The 22,833-nt window shown below is 38.6% G+C and overlaps 1 protein-coding gene across 2 annotated transcripts in view; it reads right to left on the bottom strand.

Moving 5' to 3' along the window:
* TIPARP (TCDD inducible poly(ADP-ribose) polymerase) overlaps positions 1–22,608 on the bottom strand; it is a 33,540-nt gene extending 10,932 nt beyond the window's left edge. Inside the window, exons 1-3 of one of the 2 annotated variants that reach the window (XM_003830647.8) lie at positions 20,989–22,608; positions 17,173–18,130; positions 1,624–1,792 (exon numbers count right to left, since the gene is read on the bottom strand). In XM_003830647.8, the coding sequence (XP_003830695.1) occupies positions 1,624–1,792; positions 17,173–18,089 (1,086 nt within the window). In that variant the 5' untranslated portion in view covers positions 18,090–18,130; positions 20,989–22,608. Of the gene's footprint in view, positions 1–1,623; positions 1,793–17,172; positions 18,131–20,395 lie in introns of both variants that reach the window. The other variant, XM_055110614.3, reaches the window with a different exon arrangement.
* Between the last annotated feature and the right edge of the window lie 225 nt (positions 22,609–22,833).

Here is a 22,833-nt window from a genome sequence, read left to right as displayed (position 1 = left end):
TAATAATCATGGTTAAAAATGAAAATTAACCAAAGGCAAAAGTTAACCTCACAGGAATTTCAATAAAGTACAGTGAGTCTAAATAACTCCCTTTATATGCTAAGATTTTTTTTCCCTTCCAAGTATGTAGGGTGGAAAGATGCTCCCTGTTCATAAGGCATGGATTTCCACCTTACAAAACATGTGGGGCCCAGGGAACTATTTTATTCTATTTTGAGCCTTAATAATATCATAGAGAGTTTTCGTTCATATTTCTTAAGGGAGTTTTCAAAAGAGGAATTAAAGATAGTGATGTTGGCCAGTATCAGTGGCTCACACCTGTGAGCCACTCCCCACGCTTTGGGAGGCAGAGGAAGGAGGATTATTTGAGGCCAGGAGTTCGAGACTAGACTGGGCAACATGGCAAGATCCTGTCTCCACAAAAAATAAAAAATAAAAATTAGTTGAGTATGGTGGCATGCACCTGTAGTCCCAGCTATTTGGGAGGCTGAGGCAGGAGCACTGCTTGAGCCCAGGAGTTCAAGATTATAGTGAGCTATGATTGTGCCACTGTACTCCAGCCTGGGCAACAGAGCAAGACCTCTCTCTCAAAATAAATAAATAAATAAAATTTGAAAAGGTGGTGGTATATAAAGTTCAAGCTCTAAACCCAAAAAACTTCTCAGAGGAAAAACACAGGAACAGTCTGAGTATTCTGAGAGTACATTTTAAACAGCCTTGTATTCTATTTGGAAGGTAGATAACTAGTGATTACCAAGTATTCTGAGAGTACATTTTAAACAGCCTTGTATTCTCTTTGGAAGGTAGATACTAGTGATTACTTAAACTTACTTAGTTTAATATTGTGTTTAACAATAATTAACATACTAGGTTTTCTTCTTTTGCTATTGTCTTTAAAAATAAAAGTAAGGTAGATAAGTTGTTCCCCCCTTTTGTAATGCTGGAAACAAACTTAAATTGAAAAAGTCAGATCTTTGGAATGTGAAATTAATCTCTAAAGTCCATTTGAGGGTGTTTAAATGACTCAGAATTGTCATTCAGAAGCAAAGTAAACCATCATCATTTTAAAACCTTGCTTTGAGACTGAAGGGCTATTATCACTGTCTCAGACTAAGGATGCAAGTGCACATAGGAGAAAATTGTAAATAACTGATTTCCCTGACCACAGCTCAATAAACATTTTCAAGTACTTCTTCCAGAGACATGAGTGATTGTTTCCATTGGGCTTCTAAAATGCTAAGTGTAACACTTGATCCAATCTCCATAAGCCCAGGAGCCAGATATAATCAAAAGTTATACCAATTCTCATGTCGTGAAAATTACTCCACAGGTGGCAACAGGTCAAAGTATTTCATCTCTATAATGCAAGATTCTGTGGAAAGCATTTTGTTTATCTGATAATAGTGGTATGCTATCTTTGGATTTCAAATTAATGGAAAGAAATAAATTTTAAGAAAAAGAGAAAAGTTTTCTTGTATCAATAAGACTCAATTTTATATTCATAAGCTGTTTGATTATATGCATAGTTCTGCCTAGTCATTGTTGTAAAGAAAGAATAAAAGAATAGAGGAAGAAAAAAATAAATTTGAAAAATGTACTTGTCAACAAAGAATCTGTAAATACCTCGGGATACTCTCTCCATCCAAAGTGGTCCCTACAGAAGAATTTCCAGACTGTGTGGTAAACAGAGTTGACATTGCTAGAGGGTGGTGTGGACAGCCTTCGTAGTTGGTCAAATTCAGTTGTTTCATACACGTTCATGGCATTCAAATCTGCCCAAAATTCTTGTCCTCTAAAAAAAACAAAAACAAAAACAAACCAAAAACCTGTTAATAAATTTGTAAAACAGAAATATCTAAAAATATCATTGGACATTAAAAATACATAGCATAGCCTGTTGTAGAATTTTCAAAACTTGCTTTACTTGGAGTAAAAGCATATTTATTGCCGGTTGTTTCCACAGCATCCATTTCCTACATGCCCTTTCTAATCAAGACCAAAATTTCTAGGCCATGGAATTATAGTAAGATTGATTTAACCCCACAGCACCACTGGCCTAACCCAATCAAAATAAGCCCACCCTCCACTCTACAGTGGGCTGGCCTCAGCCAATCAGGGAGTCAGTTTTACTATGATGCTATATGTAGAAATTAAACATAAACAGAAAATTTCTCTTCAAGCTTGACCTTTTTTTCAGAGGCCATCAGTTTACTTGAGCCAATACTGGAATACACAGTATTGCCTGATCAAAGACAGAATAAAAGAAGGGAAAAATAAAATGAATCCGGATAAAGCCAGTATTAATCCACCCAACATCAATATTATCTTTTATCCTGTGGGTTGAAAAATGTTGGCAAAACATGAAGAAAAAAAAAGTTTGGATTATTATGAGGTTTAGCTTTGAGAATATTTTGGTCATCTTATTATCTGGTCGACTGCTGCTGAATCATTCCTTTACAAATGTCTCCATACTGTTGGAGGGAAGTCCCACTATATGAATCAGACTCATTTAATAATTTATAAAAGGTAGTCCAATAAAAACATTTGTGTTTCCTCTTTTATGGAACTTCACCTAGAGTTTGAAACATTTGAACCATTATTTCAAATAACTGGCATAATGGTCATTATACTCTTCTCTCTTTTTTGTGTATGTTTGAAAGTTACTATAAGAAAATATAAAAAATTAAATATATGATAACAGCACAGATATTGTAGCATAGTGTACCACAGATTTCTAAATGGATGTCTACAACACAGGAAATACTCTAGATCTACAGGCATTCAGAAAGACTGGTACAAGTGAAGTCTAGGTGTTGAGACAGATTTTCCCAATAATTATTTCCTTGCTGTAAATTAGGATTTTGAAAAGGATATTAAATTTGATCTGTGGTTGCACCACTGCACTCCAGCCTAGGCAAAAAGAGTGAAACTGTCTAAAAAAAAATTTTTGATCTATGGGTTTTGCTAGCTAGCACATTTTCCAAAATCTGCTCTTAGAATACTTGTTTCAAAAACTATTAACAGGTATTCTGTGCACAAAAGATTCTGCAGTCAAATATTTGAAAAACAGATTATACAAATACTTGCCATCCTCTATCCCAATGTTCACAATTTATGAATCAGGTTCTACACTGAAAAAACAATCATATAACCAACTGATGAAGCCAAAAAGTATGGAACTTACAAAAAAGCAGTATACTCCTTTAAAATTCCTAAAGATCTTGCCAATAAACCCCAAACTTCTTGCTTAGTAAGAGTACTAACTAGTTGGATATGGTCTCAAAAACAACATATAATATTAATTAAGTATGAAATAAGATAATATAATGTAGTTTAAAATAATATTTGGCCACTGTTTTAAAATGATTTATGGTAAGTGGGAATATTTAATTCAAATAGAAAAATGTTTCTGGGAAATCCTAAAAAGTGAAACAAACACGACAATACAAAAAAACAAAAAAAGTCCTGTAAACTGGAACTCCTATGCCTAAATTAAACTTCATATCAAGTTGCCTTAAGCAATTTTCATTAACTTTAGGAGAATCTGATGTTATGATTGGGAAGTGAGATAAAAAACTTTCTCCCTGTTAAGACTGTTTCAAGTTTCTAAACATATTTTTCCCCCTTTAAGCTTATCGCCCAGCAACTGTTCCCAATTATGAGTCACAAATCCTCAGTATTTCCTTTAAGGAGTTCTTAGAACAGCAGTCATTATGTTAACATGCATTATAATATAAACAGCCAATGCTTTTTGCTGTTTAGTGTCAGATTTTATTCTGGACATCACTCTAGCAATTTCTGTTTAAGCCTGTATTACTGAGACTTCATAGATAATGATTTGCATGAGAAAGACATCTACAACTGCAGCTTTTGCTACATTCTCTGTGCATGTCAGTCCTTTGGGCATTATGAAGTTTCTACGACAAATCCTAATTTACTACAATCAACTGTTCTTTGGATTGATGTATCAAAGTACTGTTTTAGCTCTATTTGATTTTCAATATGCTTTTTCTAAACTTGATAGAGACAAAAATCATAAATTTGAAAAACATTAAATTATCTTTTTGTAAGATTAATTTTACCACCTGCTCTCCCTTAAACAGGGAATGCTTTAAAAATCTAAAGCCAAGAGGTTTTTTTCTCCACAATCTGCATCAGCATAAATGTGTGCAATATGGATGCCAAATGTTCAACAGCCACCACATTCTTCTTTATCAAACTACTGTTTCCTATTATCAGAAAGCAATTATGAGTCATCTATGTATGATAATCGTGATGGTGGGCTCTACTGGGCAATACACGAAGAATTAAATAGATGTAGTCCCTGTCTTCCAGGGGCGTTAAGAAAGGAATAACTAACAAAATGTAAGCCAAAGAAGCAGTACATCTGCCTATCTAAATTCATCAGTGGCAAGTACATTCAGGAAATAAGAGACAAAGAATAAACATGCAGCAATATGGGAGAGGAGGTGGTTATTGGCATCCAGTAATGGATAAAGGTCAGGAAAATTAAGAGGTTTTACTTTATCAATCCGAGATAGCTTTCTGCAAGAAGAAGAATCTTAGAAGCAGTTTAAATAACAGGAAATATCACTGTAAGTAAAGAGCTGTAAGAACAAGGAAAAAGAGGTCTCCAAGCACTTTGCTTCTTGAAAGACGGGTGGAGACAGGATTGGTACAAGTAGTTGGAAAAGGAGACCTTCTAAACAGGAGTATCTGAGAGATGAGGAAATGGGAACCTGTAAATTCCTATAAGGGGGTAAAACAAGCAATGTGAGAGACTTCAGGCAACAAACTGTGGACGTTTAAGTCCAGGGTGTCAGAGCCTTAAGATATAAGGTTAGGAATTTACAGTATTGAGCAGATGAAGTTGAAGTCAAAGCAGTAAATACAGGATGTTGGAAACTGAGCAAGAGAGACAGTGCTAGAGATTGGGGGTGTCTCTGTAAAAGCAAGGTGCAATAATCCTTGTGGATGAAAACCCCATCTGGTCTAAAGGCATCTCTACTGAGGGACAGCCAAAAAAGAGTATGGGTGATAGCCACTGTACAGTAGGATTTATATCTTGCTATTTGTATCAGATGGCTAAATCCATCAGTATTGTTTTATCTAAGATACAGCCCTATCATGAACCAGAAGAAAACAAAACCTTGTGAACAGACTGCTGATTTTTGCTATTAAGGGAAGAATGAACTTGAACCGCTGAAATATTAACAATTCTGTTTTTCCGCATCTCACCACCACACATCCCACTATAAGAATCCATATACAACACTAATTTAAAATGCTGAAAAGGACGCCCATTCTCATAATTTAGATGCTTTATAACAATGGTTCTCCTCTTATTCAACAAATATCTACACATACCAATTAAGCCAACATCTTCCGACATACATTACCAATGCATAGAGCACCAACACCCACATTAAGTCAGAAAGTATGCCGCACACATTTCTTTAATAAGTATACTAATATCTTAGTATTTAAGATCCTGAAAAGAAAGTAAAAAGGACCTATGACATGAATAATAAACAGTTGGAATGCAAACCAAAACTAAAAAAGAAAAAGATGCTAAATGAAACAGAAAATAGTAAGAACACGACTTCTTTCTCAGATAAATAGCTCTTGGGTTTATACATTTGGGAGCTCAGTAAAGCGTGTAACCATTTTAGGCAGTTTCTCTGTTTATAAAGTGTTTGTAACCAAGAAGAAAATGAGACCAAAAAAAAAAGCAAAGTAATTTAAAGTAGACACATTAATTTGGTACTGGGCTCTGCTTTGGCCATAAGAAAATGAAAAAGGCAAAATGACACAGAGCACCAATCTAGTGGGAAAAGGAAACCTTGCAGCATAGTGTGAAGTGTGGCACAAAGGTGGTCAGAAGCAGATGGCTTACCTCTGCTGGAAAAGGTGTCAAGGAAGGTGGTCAAGGGAGTTGTTCCAGAGTGGATAAAATGTGAGCCAGGTCCAGCTACCAGGCAAACAATGGGAGGCAGGACACCACATGCAGAGTGACTCCATGTGTAGAAGCTAACCAAACAAGGCACACAAGAATAGTGTGCAAGAGGCACACCCAGTTCATGTGGGAGGTTAGGGTATATGTATCTATGAGAGATAAGGGATAAAACTGGACTGGATAAGTTGGCTTGGGCCAGATAATGAAGAGCTTTGTTTACTGTGTTAAGAAGTTAGGTCTTGATTCTATGGGCAGTAGGAAACACCAGTGAATTTACAACAAAGTCCAGACTTGCCTTTATAAAGGTCACTCCAGTTGTAGTGGTATAGAAGAATGATTTACTTATTTATTTTTGGCAGTGGACAGGTAGAGAAAAACCATTCATCTGCTAAATATTAGGATATTTATCAATATTATTCTATGAACAGCCATCTATAGTTATTAGAACTGCCCAAGAGACATATGATGAAAGAGGACTAAGGAGGCAATGTAGGAATGAGCTGAAGTATTTAAGAGTTAGAATTTAACTGCATGAAGGATAATTACACGTGGGGCAGAAGAGAGTGAAAAGAGTCTAGGATGTGTCCCATGTTTCTGGTCTGGGTGGTTGGATAATGGTGCTATTAACAAGACAAATTACAAGACGTACAGCAGGTTTAAGTGGGAAGGTGATAGAAATAAAACATAGAACTCAGACTTTGGCATAGGTTGATTAAATACAAAGTTTTCTGAATCCTACTCTGTACAGTTTTAACCAGATCAGTTAGACTTCAGAACCTTGGCTTCCTGCCTGTAAGAGTTAACTGGTTTCTCCAAGGATAAGCCTGTGACCTCAAACTAATTAACACACACCCTAATCAGCTAGACTCACCATACACAATTAGTAGTGTCCTTTTATTTTATTATTATGATGTAAAGTGAAAATATCTCCCAACACGGAGTGTCATAATGATAGAAAGATAAAGATTAAATGCAATGTGGAGAGTACTTGAGGTTCCGCTACTGGCTTGAGACAGGCACAGCAGATGGGATATGTTTGCCGCTGCTAAAGAAATTTCACTGGCGAACAAAATATAGCTGGCTTTTGATACCTGGCTTTGATATTTCCAGGACTCATTTAGCAATGCTGGAATATCTGGCAGCTTATATCCCTTCAAATATGTTACAAGGTGATGAGAATCAAAGCCATGGCATACACAATACCAACACATTTTGTGAAAACAGTGTAGTTATTAAACTTCAGATATGTATTCGTAACTTTCTTCTTTAGAAGCAAAACTATTGTTTATTCTGTTGCTACTTAAGATTTTTGCTAACACTGCCTCAAATAAGTAGCACAGGGCTACTTATTGGGGGGGGGGGCGGCAATAAAACTTATTCATAAATGCTTACATCCAAAGCAACATCTTTTAATACTCACCAGAGATTAAATTTATTTTTCTTTCAGTTTTTTTTTTTTTTTTTTGAGATAGGGTCTTCTGTCACCCAGGCTGGAGTACAATAGTGCCAACTAGGCTCACTGCCACCTCAAACTCCCTTGCTTAAACTACCCTCCCACCTCAGCATCCCCAGTAGCTGTGACTATAGGCATGATCCACCACACTCAGCTAATTTTTGTATTTTTCTGTAGAGACAAGGTTTCGCCACGTTGCCTGGGCTGGTCTCAAGCAATTCTTCTGCCTCAGCCTTCCAAAATGCTAAGATTACAGGCGTGAGCCACTGCGCCCAGCCTCAGAGGTTAAAATTCTACACTTAATTACCACACTATGACACTGTAAAACTATTAACATAAAACTCAGATCATGGATTTATCTGAATACCTCAATAGATTTTTGAGTAGGTAAAAGTGTTCCCCACCTTAAGATACAATGCATTTCTTGGGATAAATTCCTGCAGAAGTGATCATTAGGCTTTGTTGCTGCTCCCTTGGTACCTCCTGAGACATCTTGGAAATTCTTATTCCAAGAAGGCAGCAAGTTAGTGAGAAGGATGCTGTCTGAAATCACATTTATCTGTGTGCCAAACCTCATGTCTGATTCATAAATCGTTAGACATCTGTAGTCTTAAAAGTCATTCTAGAAGTAAACCCAGTGAAATGAAGAGAGGCAGGTAAGTTTCCTAAATGAAAAAGATTATCTGTTTTTAAGCTTTTTAATTGTATATTCTCCAAAAGCATGTGGGGAGCTAAACAAACATAACACAGTTTATTCTCAAAACACACTGATACTAAGACATAGCCATTTGAATACATCTAGATGTTTGCTAAACCCCTAATAAATAATACCATACAATGAAGTCCACCGGCCCCAATGCAACCACTAAAAGCAAATTACAGTATCTACTTAAGGAAAAGAACCTACTAAAATATTGTTATGCTGGCTTTTTTGTTGTTTGTTTTCTATTACACAACTACAGATCAAAGCAAAGAACACAAAAACACTTTCCAATAAAATGTGGATAAGTCTAAAATCTTTCATAAATAAAAATTACACTTATGAGATCAGAAGATCTCATTGCCATCTATTTATGGTAGTGTGGGATTAAATTTTGCATCATGAAGGTACCAGAAATGTCATACAGCCTTAACTTTTATTCAAGTTTAGTCACATGTCCTAAGATCACAGAAGGCACTATAAGTGAGACATACTTCTCAACCATGGCCTGATGAGAAAGTGAAACTTAATTTCTGTAAGAACAGCTGGGATAGAAGGCACAGGTTAGTTTTTATAAATTGGTAGCATGCCTTATACTACCTTAAATTATGCAATCACTGATTTTTATAAAGAGTAGATATCCCCTCTGTTAAGAAAAATATTTTTAAAACTGAGAGGTTTCTATCTTATCTCAAAGTAAACAATAAAAAATGCCTCCCATATATTCAAGGCACAAATAGTGGTTAATTCAATTTTTTGAATATAGACTTTGACATCCCTTAAAAAGGGATAAAATAAACGTTTTTATAATTTTTTCTACATAAATATAATACTATATGTAAATGATAAAATTACTTAAAAATAAGTTGCTTTCAAATACAATTCAGCACTCATTTACACATAACTACTAGTTATAGTTATCATAAAAATATTTTCTAATAAGGCCTAGTAAGATATAAACTATTAGCTTAATTTATTTCTGCTTTGACTTTTAAATTACAAATGATACCCATAAAAAGGTTTTTACTCAGAATTTTCTATTATTTAGCTTTGGCTTTTTCCCCAATTAGTCCAGATGAACTAACTGATCAATGAAAGAATCAGAAATATACTCATTGGTGACTTATTACGTATTTGATGCTAAGAACCCAGAGAAGAGTAAACAGCTTTCAGCAGACTAGAGATCTGAATGCATACAAGCAAACTATATATAGAGAATTCATCACTCTGATAGTTCTTTAAACAAATTGCTAGAGAAAAAGACTTCCTAGAGAAAAGACAAAGAGTCTTTTTATTGTCTAGGTTTTATAAGCTATAACAAAACCTTTCAAACATCGTCTTAAATTGGTAACTTTTTCTGAGGGAGTTGGATTCTACAAAGCCAAGTTTCTATGATAGATTCAATTTTATCAGTTAGTTAAGAGAGTCGAAATTATTTCTGAGTAACAAATTTGTAGAACACTTTACATAATGCTTCTGATGTCTGCCAGCATTTGGATAATCCAAATGTCAGAAAGCAAGCAAGCAAAGTTCCTTCTGTTTCACATACTTTACCCTGACTCTGTTTCACATACTCTGCCCAGATTCAAGGATGTCTTTCTTTTATTAGGATGAGTAATTAAACCTTAGAAGGCAAACCCAGTGTTTATCCTGTGCTAATTTTTACTCTCTAAATGCCTGGTAATGAAAGAGCTAAACCAGGTGACAGTCAGAAACCAAAGACCAACCACAGCAGGAAATTATTTAGAGTATTTTGTGCCATTTGCCCTCTCTACACCTTGATCAGCTGCAGGAACTGTGAAGATCACAGGGTGCATGCAAGATTCTGAAAGCACATGCACTACTGCAAGCAAAGTTCACCCTTTGGTCCTCACCCTTGCCATTCTTCACTGACTGTTCAAGTGCTAGTGAAAATTTAGACCAAAGATGATCATCCAAACTCTTTGGCTATGTCGTATAAGTGGGACAATTTAAGAATTCTTCAATTAATTCAAAAAGAAAAGCTAATGTAATAAGGAGAAATTCTTGTAAGTGTGGTCTAAACATATTTTCTAATCATTACCAGAAGTACTATGTTTCAACGTAAGATTACTCACAAATCCTTCCTTATACTCAGAGGCAATAGCACCAAAACAGAGGACTTCAATTTGCATGAAGAATACAAATTTACTGAACTCTTCCTCAGACAACTTAGTCATGGGAGATTCTCAATACACTCCTTACACAACTTTTTGTGATACACATACTCGAAAGTCACTGGTTTCTGTAGAAGGTGAAAAGGAATAGTTGCTCTAGCATTCTCACTCTTGTAAGAACTTATCCTTTCATTGTGATGACCATGCAAAGGTTCTTTACTTGTCAAGTGGGTGTTACCAGTAAGTAAACAGCATAGAGCAGAGAAAGATCCAGGAGACAGACACATTTTGTTGTGTGGAAACGGCAAATAGGAATGCTTAGTTAACTCTCTTCTATGCTTGCCTTAGTAACAGTAACTAGCTAAGTCAGCAAGGAAAATTGGAAGTTTCACAAATGACAATTAGAAGTTTACTAATGTCATCAACTTCTAAAATTTGAGTTCCTAATCACAGAATTGATTATATTTAGCTCAAGTCTGCAATACTGTCCTCTTCACAGACTGAATATAAATCTTTACAAACAGAATTTATTGTACATAAAATCCTTAATTTTCAAAAATTTCAAAATGTATTTCAGAACCTACCACTTGTAATTTCAAATTCACTATTAACAAGTGAATTAATCTCAAAAATTTGAAGCTTTCAGTTACTGTGTCAGGGATTGGGGTGGATTAGGTTTAACGTTTGAAGGAAGAAATTTTAAATTGGGGTGAGTCTGTATACAGTATAATTCTCAGTCCCTAGAAAGCACTGTCATAAACAATCTATAAATATAAAAATAAGCCCTATTTAGTTTTGTTAAAGAAATTCCTTCACATCACTGGGCGCAGTGGCTCACGCCTGTAATCCTAGCACTTTGTGAGGCCGAGGCAGGTGGATCATCTGAGGTCGGGAGTTCGAGACGAGCCTGACCAACATAGAGAAACCCTGTCTCTACTAAAACACAAAATTAGCTGGGCATGGTGGCGCATGCCTGTAATCTCAGCTACTCAGGAAGGCTGAGGCAGGAGAATTGCTTGAACCCAGAAGGCGGAGGTTGCGGGAGCCGAGATTATGCCACTGCACTCCAGCCTGAAACTTGGGTCTCAAAAAAAAGGAATTCCTTCACATCTAAAATGTGGCTTGTTTGCTCCTAGAAATGGTGAACTTCAGAAGTATTTTATTCCTTGTACAGTTTCTGTTTAAGGTGTTGCAAAGTAGAGGTAAAATCAAGATCTCAGGCTATCACCTATTTCAAACCCAGAATCAAAGGGAAAATGGCTTAACCTTCAGCACTGTGGTCTTTTTCAAAGATACAAAATCTCTCGAACTCACTTTACCTTAAGACCCCAATCTTATTATAAAAGAGAAACTCTCCTACTTTTACAAAGTGAGTTTCTTTCAAAACTTTTACAGTGTCCAATTTGAACTAGCCATACAAGTTGTGCCAAAATAATTATCTTGCAATTTGAAATATATTTGTTTTTTCCTTTGCAAAAAGTGATATACACATGTACTAAGTTTTCCTTCCACAAAAAGACAATTGCAACTCACAAATTGGAGACTGATAATTATTAAAGGTTGTTGGCTAAGGTTAAGAGGACTTAAGGTCCTAATTTAAATGCAATCCAGAATCATCACCATCAGACAAAGGATGCAGAATCTGGTGGTCTCAAATCAGGAGATAAAAATAAAAGAGACCATGGGAAAAAAGTCATAATCTCAAATGGCTGTATTTCTGTAGCATTCCTTGAGTAGTCAAGGTTTGCATGGACTACATACTGCTTTATCCTTTAGGAATAGCACCCAAACCCAGAATAAAACTAAGGATCACTGACCATGATTAGAAATACACAGAAGAACTTATGAAGTTTATCTTTGCTTTATGGTAGATTGTAAATCTATGATCTAGAAATTCTAGTATAATAGGATAATTCTAGTATAATAGGAAATAGATTTACAGGGACACAACAGAGTTATCAGTCAAAAGTCAGCATTTTTTTTTTTGCATGCCCACTATGTGCAGAATGAAATTTTAAATGCTGAATGGAGTTACTACTATAAATTGAGCACCCCAAATCTGAAAATCGGAAATGCTTCAAACCCAAAACGTTCTGAGCACCAAGATGATACCCAAATGCTCACTGGAGCATTTCGGATTTCAGATGCTTAACTGGGGTACTATGCAAATATTCCAAAATCCAAAATCTGAAACACTTCTGGTCTCCAAGAATTTTGGATAAGGGATATTCAACTTGTATTCCTTTTTTTTCTTACTTACAATAAAAAGTAAGAGCTTTGGATTCAACTCAATGATAAAATATATAATGTATCATGCAATTATTTTTAGGGAATGCCACATAACCTTACAAGCTATTTCCTCCAACTGTCTGATTTAAAAGTTATAAATCATTTTGACAAGGTTCATTTTCATTATCATAAATACATCAGGAAAAGAATGACCCCAACCTGAAGCCAGGTGGCAGCTGCTTCAAAAAGTCTAATCTGCTTATTGATGAAAAACCAAAAAGGGAATAAATAAATGATTGCTATTGATTGCCATGATAGCTCTACACAGATCCAGTAACTTCTCTGGGTTAGTATAGACAGAAGCCAATTAGTTTTATTTCATATGTAAATAGTAGCATAAAGAAGTACAAAAAATAATTCATTGGATTGCTTTATCCTAAAGCACAAGGCACACATTTTGAAAGTCACTTCAAACACAGTTCTTGCTTATGGAGCTGTCTTTCTCTTAGGCAGAAATTTTTAAAATAAATTTAAACTCATCCAGCTGTGTATATTCAAGAACTACCAAAAAGTCACAAGGCATAGTAAGTTTCAGCTGTTCTCCTCTCTCCAGTGTTATCAATAACACATAATGAGTTAGTTCATACATCATCACAGCTGTGCACGCCAGAGCTAACTTGGCTAATTTAACTACTCCAGTAGAGTTCAGTCAGGAGCTTGCTCTAGTTTAGCTAATTCACTATGCAAGTCATATAGGGACTGTAACAGTATATGCTTTTTATGATCATTAATATACATTTCTCTTTTATATAGAGTTTCTGTGAAGTCATCTAATGGTATTGTCCCTTGGACAGAGTTTAAAAATAGACTTCTAAGGGCAATTAGCAATCAAAATCACTCAGCAACTAAAACTATGACAATACTCTAGCCTTAAGCCTTAAAGCAACTAAAGCTCCCTCTTTTATCAGTGAGCATTAATCCCAAAAGAAAAAAACCCTGTCCTCTGAAAAAAATTAATAATGGATTCAGGGTTTGCAACTTTCCTCTTCCTCTTCACCTCCACTCTCTTTCAATAAATTCAGAATTAGAAATAATCATTGGTCACGTGTGCACCTGCAGGTAGCCTCCAAAATAAGGTTTGCAGTGTGTCCCTTCTTGACAGGTGGAAATAAATAGAAAATTGTTCTGGCTCGATTTAAAATGAATGTAATATGAAACTAGTGGTGATCTTGTTTGCTAAAGAGAGATTTGCACAACCTCCATAATTTCAATTATCCACAACAGTACTCCACAGTGTGCAAGGCTCTTTTAAAACTGCTTAATTCTGCCATCCAATGTCATCGTCTACTAAAGATGAGTGCCTACACTGTTCGAGACTCTGTTTTCTTAATCGAAAACACAACACTCAATGTTGTTTCTCAACTGTATATTTGGAATTTGGAAATTCTCCAAGGCTCATCTCGTGTGCAAAAAAGCCTCAGCATCTATATCTGGGAAGTACATACACACTAGTATGCAGTTTATGTTGGCAATGAACGTTTGTAGATGTACAAAAGCAAAATGAGAAAGCAAAGTGGGATTACATCATAATTTCATTACAAGGAACAAATAAGCATGTATTATTGAAATCCTTTTTTAATGTGCTTTTAGTATCTAAGCATCTTGACTAAAAAATTGGAAAGGTCCTGTGAATTTATCTAGTTCAACTTCCTTTCCAATTTCATTCCTGAGAACAAAATGAACACTATACATATAATTTAGATTTAGGTATTAAATCCAATACATTTGCAAAGCTAAATAAAAAATTTTGTCTGTACAGTTTGAAACTATGAACTTTCATCTCTGCTAGAGACCCAGAACTATGAACTTTCCCCAAGTATCACACAATGAAGATGTTATGGATACAGAATATGATAATGATTTACCAAGCCATATAAACTACTGAAAACAGTGGGATAAACAACTGCCATTCATTATTTCTGAATCCAAAGACTGCTGGTTCCAACTTCGACATATACACAGCTGAACACACACTTCCTGGTTATGCGCAATCTGCACAGATAGACCAGCTTTACAGGCCTGACCACAGAGATTAATAGCTTTAGCCAAATAATGTGGTAACCATGTGAACCTGGGCTGCTCCAGCTTGTTTGTGAATCTCTCAGCAAGGCTCAACATGCCGTTATCTGCATCTTGTTGCCAGGAAACACAACATCGCTTTGGAATACAAGGAAAACCAGGTTGCAATGACCACAAGTCAACTTCCCAAAAGCCTAATTTTTGACACTTAGCTATCTACTATATTACAACATTTCTTCCTGTAATCTTCAGAGAACTTCACTTTACTAGTAATTTAACAGTTAATACTTTTTGCTATTTTCCTAGGACAGGACCACTTATTACCACTAACAATGTAGTAGGAGCAATGGTAATTATAATACTTCACTCACACTTTTCTTCTCCCAAGTGTCAGATAAACATTAGTTTACTTCATTAAAACTGATTTGGAAATCAAGCACCCATTGCAACTACCTCATAATACAACAATGCAGGCTTATGGGCCTATATCTATGTCTATTCTTAAGCAAAACAATCTTACCAAAGGATAAAAAACACCTATATGCTCCTGACCTAAGAATTCCTGGATTTTCTGGGATCAAAATGATTATCTTGCCTTGTTCTCATGGTAACAGACTGTCATGTGTTGGCCAATAATCCTGCTAGTTTCTTCCTGATCAATTCAAACAGATAGAAACTTAATGTACCAAGATGCTGAAGTACTCAGCAGACTGGAAATTTGCTTCATGAAGGTGAAGTGGGAGCCACTGTTCTGCAAAGTTTTGCAATCTGGAGATAGAAGGATTAGAGTGGCTTTGAGAGTATATAAAATTAATTACCCTTGACATAGCAATTAGAATTGCTAGCTCATGGGCAACAGAGATTTTGGAAAATACCTTATTAAAAAGATTTTTAAGATAAAATGGAAAAACATTTTTCTCTTCCAATGCCGGCTTAAAAAAATAAGTTAAAAGTACTTAGCTGTATTATAAGATTTTCACTACTGAAGCAAGGTGGAATCTTGAGTGTAATATATTATCAAGATAATACATTTATAGTCAGGAAAACTACACTCTTGATGTGACCTTACTTTTATCTCATAGGGTCTTCTATGTAATACTTTTCAATGTGGGCTTTATACTGTTTCTCTTCTTGTTCGGCACTTCCCTTTTGAAACACAAGATGCAAAGTTCTAGTCTCATGATAATTAAGTGGCTAAAAAGACACATGGATTTATGTACTATATAACTGAAATATTAAAATTATTAAAAGACAACCATTTACCCATTACTGAATGGGAACGAGATAAATGAAAAAAACAAAACAAAACAAAAACCATGTTTCTGGAATGCGAACAAGCTCTGTGGACACCAGTCAGAATTCAGAAGGTTGACATGAAGACTACCAGAATCAGACAACTTGGAAATGGTTTACTGCAACCATTTGCTGACTCTCTAGACACATAGGTAGTGTAAATCAACATATCTGTGAACAAAGATGACTCAAGGAATTGTTTTCTCTTGGACTTCTGGGATGGTATATTCAGTGTATTTTCCCCTCCAATATGGGTCATCTCAGTACTATACCAGGCCATTCATTAGTATGAAGCTGTTAGGTTGCCTTCATGGCCTCCCCAATCAGGGAGCATGGACAGAAGTGTTCTTCTCTCCCTTTTAATTTTAATCCTTACTCTTGGTCATACACAAATAGCTATTAACACCACACACTTTAGCTCCTTCTATGCTACAGGAGAAATAACTTACAGATGTAAATATTAATGCTTATTATATAGCCATTTTTGCACTAGCAACTTTACATGAGGCAACTATCATTTTCTTCATTTTAAAGTTTAAAGAAGAATTCAGATGTGGAAATACCAGTTCCCTGCCAGTGAATGCTGCTTAGACATCCATACTAAAAGAACTGAGTTATGTGTATACACACATCTTGTGTACCAAAACTCAAGGATAATTGTTTGAGTATTAAACATACCTTACCATAAATTCATCCCTTCACGGATTGTTAAAGGACTCTTCCAGGTTAAAAAAAAAATACCCTAAATTCTGGAAAAATTTATTTTATCTATAATATAAACTTAATGGTGAAAAGTTCCAAGGAAACTAATAAAAGATCCAGAAGTATGGGAGGAACTTCTGAATCATTCACAGAAAAGATGTTTATACCATTCAAAATGAAGAGGGTCACAAACATCTCTCGACAATACTATTTTTCTTTAAAAAATAACAGCTACTCAATGTGCAGAGCTTTAAAATTAGATAAATTAGGAGATTCATTATTTATGTTATAGTAAGATTCGCCAGACTTTCTTTCAAAAGCCAGCTTTCCTTGGGTGATTAAAACAGTATTTGATTCACAATATTTAATGTATGTGCAACTTCTCAGTCACACGCACGTTGAACTGACATATGAATTGTTCAAATCATAAAACTTTCATTGTCCGGTTGAGTTAATAGCCTGCATTCACCCACCATGAAAAATCAGGATAGCACAGTCAAAAGAATAATAGTGGAAAAAAAGAAAACCTGTTACTACTGAAAGAAACCACCCTACTAAGCTTTTAGCTTCTTTACCTTCTCTATAGCATTTAACAACAGTTCTACAAGTTGTTATAAATACATACCCATACTTCATTCTCATTCTATCATTTTCTGGGTTACAGTAAAATCTTTCCAAGTGCTCCTGAGAATCATTGAATACACTCTGCCACTTTTGAGTAGTTGTCCTTTTGATCTGCCAATGATATGGCAAGACAGTGTGGTGCTTCAAACAATCCCTGCCATAAATACAAGTGCCTTGCAGAAAGTCCATGCAAATTTCAATTCCGTTCTCTTGGTGAGTGTGGTACTGCAACTGGTTCACCAGCTCAAACACGAGGTCAAGGGAAGCCTCTTCACTTTTGTCCTGAAAGAGCTCAGTACTCAGCTTATCACTGGTGTCCAGAATGTATTGGATTGTAAAACTGTTTTCTTGGAAAATGCCTGGAACATAATCTATGACTTTGTCTAAGCAGTCAGGACTAGTAGGAACATCACTTGAAACTGGGTGCAAAAGATCAGTCTGGAAGTGACCTGGTGTGGAATCTGCCACCGTCCCACTGAGGGTTTCTGATGGAAAGCTGTGATCTTGGATTGGAACCACTCGTTCTGGAGCTTCAGTGGAAGGATGGGCTTCCGGTATCTCGTCCCCAACATTTGTCCTATCAGGAATCAGAACAGACATATTATTTTCTGCTGGTGGGCATGATGAATTGATTTCCATGGCTTTCTTCATCATAGGTTCATGTAAGCTGTTCTCATCTGTACTCTGCTTCCTAGATCTAAAAACCCCATCAAGTGAGCCAGATTCTAGAAGAGTGTTTAATATTGGCCTCAAAGACCTCAGGGTTCCAGTTCCCAATCTTTTCTGATCCTTTTTCTTAAAACAAGTCTTCAATGGAGTGATCTTCTCAGAGAGTCTCATTTGGCATGAAAAGTCATCAGGAGGACAGGGAGGCTGCACTACACAGTCTGGCTCAGGTTCGGTGGTTTCCATTTCCATAATGTGGATTAGCTCCAACTGCTCCTCAGAGTCTAAAAATCCTACGAGGAAAGGAAGGAAGATGATCATTTACAAACTGACAGCAACTGGATTTCATTCATTCATTAAAATGTTTTGTTTTTGTCCTGACTGATTCCCTGAAACCATTCCTCTTATACTATATTTAGTTTTTACAGGTCAATTTTAAATTTTATTGAGAAATTAAGGCTCCAAAGCACCCAAGGCTATTCAAAAGCACACAGCAGGTAAAAGTAGAAGAGTCTTTCAACAGGCCATTGGCATGCATTTGTGGACTGAATACATAAGAGTTTGCAATTCTGCTAGGTTAAGAATTTCTACTATAAGGTTAGAGTGGGGTGGGAAATGGGAGGTAGAAATAACTGTATCTAGATGATGACAGCAGGGAAACCACATTTCCACTCAGCTTTGCGGTTCTCTTTATAGTTGTTTATGTATCACCTATCTCATGAGTTGACAAAAAGTTTCTTTAAAAGTTCATCAAATGAAAGATAAACTTCAAACTTAAAACAGTGAGTCAATTTAAGGGTATAAGAATATACACAAGTAACAGGGGCTCTCAATTGAAATGTTCTATGGGAGAAAGCCAGGAGTCTGTTAAGCATTTCTATATTCAGAAAGCTCTAATATACTATCCAAGAATGTTAAGAGTCTACTTTTACAACCCCCAAAAACATTACCACTTCTGATGGAATACAAGGGTGTGTTTAGTAACAGAAGCCCCATTAGCAACAACCACTGCACGATGTGTCAGAAGACAAGCACAACTTGGTAACACAGAAAAAGCCTCCTAGTTCTTGCCTTCAGAAAAGTTACATATATACATTTTTAAAGAGCAAATGAAGGCATACTATAGAAAAATAAAAAAACAATATAAAACACACACCAAATTTCAGATTCCTAATCAACTACTGAAAGAGACGAAAAAGTCCTTTCTTCCAAGAATCAGACCCCTTGAAAAAAACTGAAATTTGAAAACATTTACTGAGATTGTGCCAGGTGAGAAAGGAATGGTGATGAGCAATTAATCCTCTTCTCTCTTGTCCAATAAACTGAAAGAGATCTGTGACGCAAGGTCCCATGACTTAATCAAATATGCATCCTAGGTGCCCAATAAAGTGCCTAGCTACCACAATGCACACAGCTGGTGTTCCATATATATTTTGTTGGCTGAATTAGTTAAGAAAAGCACATATTAAATGCTTAGTTCTTTGTTGTTTGTGGGTCAACAACAAAAGGTAAAACTGAGTGTCCCCAAAAGTGAATATTAAAAATTTAATTGGAGAGTCATAAATCTATGTGTAAGAAGTCCATCAAATTCAGAAAAGTAAAATACAAAGCAGTTTATAACGAAGTATTAAATTTACATGATAAGTACAAAAGGAAAAGGCAGAAAAAGGAGAGTTCACTGTAAGCTGGCATTGTTAGGGAAAGCTTCACGAAGAAGGAGGGATCTGACATGAGACATAAATCAACTGGAAAGGAGCCAAGCCAGGCGTTATTATTCATCATTTGGTGTTATTGCCTCAAGGCACAATTGGCACAGATTGTGGTATTCCCTCTCCACCATACCAAACCGGCCTGTGCTTTCCCCACGCGCACACTCTCTAACCACTCCTATCAAACCCAATCAAGGTAAAATAGACACTAAATCGATTTTATTTATATGTGTGTCTGCGCGTACACACGCAAGCGCGCGCGCGCAACTTTTCCTATTATTGCCCTTTCATCAAACTCGGAAACAAAACTCGGAGGAAGAAGCAGAGAACTGGAGAAGTGGCTGGAGGGGGAAAGCCACTAGAACCTAGTTCCTCAATTAATTTTCATAACAGAAAAATAAAGATGAGAAGAACACATCCTCCGGTCTCCAGCGGCAGGCGACACACCGCGACACCCCTCACCTCGTGACGCCGGGGTTCTGCGGCACTCCCGGCCAAAAGCACTTTCCGAAAAAACCGCCGCTCCAAAGCCTGCCCGCCCGCCGCCGCGCGACACCCCGGCGCCGAGCCCGGGTCCGAGCGACGCCTCCTGTTGGCCGCGGCGGTTTGCTCAGCTCCTGGTCCCGGGCCGCGCCAAATCCGCGCAGCGCAGCTGAGGCGCCGCCCGGCTCTGCAATTCCGGGTGTTCCCGGGCGTCCCCGCCCCCGCCTTCCCCTCAGCAGGCGCCTGGGCGCCCCCCAACCCCTGTCCAGCCTCCTTCGGACCAACGACCCGCCCCGGCCTCCCTGCATCCCAGAGACTACTCGCAGCGCCTTCTCTCTCTCATTCTTCTTTACCCCCTCAGCTCACCTCCCGAGGAGCGTCCAACGGGTCTTGGGGGCTCGCAGAACTGAGCCGCGAAGCGCGGGGGAAAGGCGGCGAGCGCTTCCCGCGGCGGCGGGGAGGAAGACGAAGACTTGTGCGCTCTCAAAGTTAATGTGAAAACATCTTCCAAACTTCTGTGCTGCAGCCCGAAACGCGGGGTAGCCGGAAGGCTCCCGTAGCTGCCGTGCCCTCCCCCGGGGTCTGGGAAGGGCTCCTAGGCGCCTCAGAGCACCCGGGGTCCGCCCGCGGGGGAGGCCGCATAGACGCGCCCCCACCCTGACGAACGGGGAAGGGGCAGGCGCCGGCGACCCCAACTAAATCCTTCGGCGCCTCGGTCTGATGTACACACCTGCCACAGGCTCTAAGTGCCTAAGAAGTGTAAACCAATTCCATCTTCATGCTGACGGGACCTGAGTGAATTCGGTACAAAGGGCAGTCTCAAAATCTATCACCCCGATCCGCGAGAGCCCCGCACACTGCCGGCGCGGGGCCGGGGCCGGAGCCGGAGCCGCGAGGCCGGCGCTCGCACTCCCCGCTAGGGTTCTTCAGCCCCTCAGTGCCCTCCCGGAGCCCTTTACCTGAACGGGAGCCTGAGAGAACGGACGACAGGAGCCGAGTGGAAAGCAGTGTCCGCGCCGGAGATCAGCGCCGAGGGCGGGAGCCGACGTCTAGGGACCACAGAGCCGCGACGCGGCGAGCCGCGCACGGGCCATTCCGCCGCCGCGAACGCAGAAAGCCTCGACCGCGCTCCGAGTCCAGCCAGCTCGCCTGTCACCTCGATCTCTGCTTTAAGTGGCTTCCGGTCGCCTCCTCCCGACGGCCCGTCGCGGAGGCGGAGCCTGGGCGGCCGGAGTTCGGTGGGGTGGGGTGAGGAGGCCGGGCGCTCAGTGGGTGTCGGGAAGAAGACCCGCCCCCTGCGCGCGCGTGCGCGTTCGTTCGAGGGGAGGTGCGCGAGTTCTGTGCGGTGGACTTGTGCTCCCGCGAGGGGGCGTGTCCTTTCTCGCGCCCGCAGTGTCCCTGAGGGTCCGCGTCTACACGCGGCTGTGAGGAAGGAAGGCGCGTGCCGCGTGGGACGGGCTCCACCTGCCTGCGGACAGATGGAGGGTCACTTTGTTCCGAGAAGACCCAGGCACCCGAGGGAGGATGTGAAACGGAACGACCCGTTTCGGTGCGGTTGGCTTTGTTTATTTGCCTCCTCCCCTGACGCCTCCAGCCTCTGATTCCGGCACACCCTGTGAGGAAGCAAACGGCTGCCTCCCCCACTGCCACCAGACGAGGTCGCCTGCTCCGAGCCGGACAGGCTGGACGGGCTGCGCACCTGCGGCGGCCGACTATTTCGTGGGCCTTGTACGCCACCTTGCAGAAGGGAAACCTAGCTGTGAGGTTTTGGCGATAGAAGCGCATTTACTTGTGTTTTAAAGCCCACAAACGCCGTAGTGACTAACTTATTCATTCAGCAAATGTCTGTCAGAGCGTCTATTACGTACCAGGCATGTAGCCTGAACTTCATGCCTGTCCTCATGGAGCTTGCAGAGCACCTCTGAAATACACACCACATACGGAATGGCCATATTTTCTGGGTTGTAAAATACTTTGAATTGTAACTCCATATATTGAATAGATTTTCAGTGGTGAGGGAAGAAACAATACATTTAGTTCATATAATCCATATGTACGAAAAAAAAAAGTGCTGGTAATTCCAGACATGGAAGTCAGTAAAACTAGGACCTAAGAGGTAATAATCATAGACATTATGATTCTAAGCCTTTGTTAAACTGTTCTAAACCAGACTGGGTAAGCGCACCAGCAATGAATAGATTAAGGGTGTTATCTCCTTAGCAGCTTATTTCAAATTGCATCAAGGCAGGGCCATTAAACTAAGGTGAGAATGATATGGGCGGAATTCAGAGGACAATAGGTAAAAGATGAAAATCTTTACATTTAAAGTCTTATTGAGACAAGATCTTGGTCAGTGTCTACTCATACATAGAATTGCCTAGAAGCTAATATTTGAGTTTACCATATTACTGTTGGCTTTCTATTTTTCTCGTTTGTTCTGTTTCTTTTCTGTCCTTTTGTGCCTTCTTGTAGATTATTAATTCCACTCCCTTGTAACAATTAGGTTGTTATACATTCTTTATGCTTTTAGTAGTATTTCAGTTATTTATTGCTGTGTTCAAACCACCCCCAAAATATAATGACGTAAAACAATGGCTCTTTTATTTACTCATGATTCTGAATTCTCTGGCACAGGAATTCAGTCAGGGCATAGTACAGGTGGCTCATTTCTGCTCCATGATGTCTGGGGCTTCAATTAGCGTGGGCATACTGGGGCCTGGCTGGAATGGCTTAACTAGGGTCGTAAGTCTTGGGACTTAAGGATGGAGATGGAGTTTCATGACAAAAATGAAGTGAACATGATG

This window comes from Pan paniscus, chromosome 2 (assembly GCF_029289425.2).
Source record: "Pan paniscus chromosome 2, NHGRI_mPanPan1-v2.0_pri, whole genome shotgun sequence".
NCBI classification, from domain to species: domain Eukaryota; kingdom Metazoa; phylum Chordata; class Mammalia; order Primates; family Hominidae; genus Pan; species Pan paniscus.
This window is presented reverse-complemented; position numbering and strand designations above follow the sequence as displayed.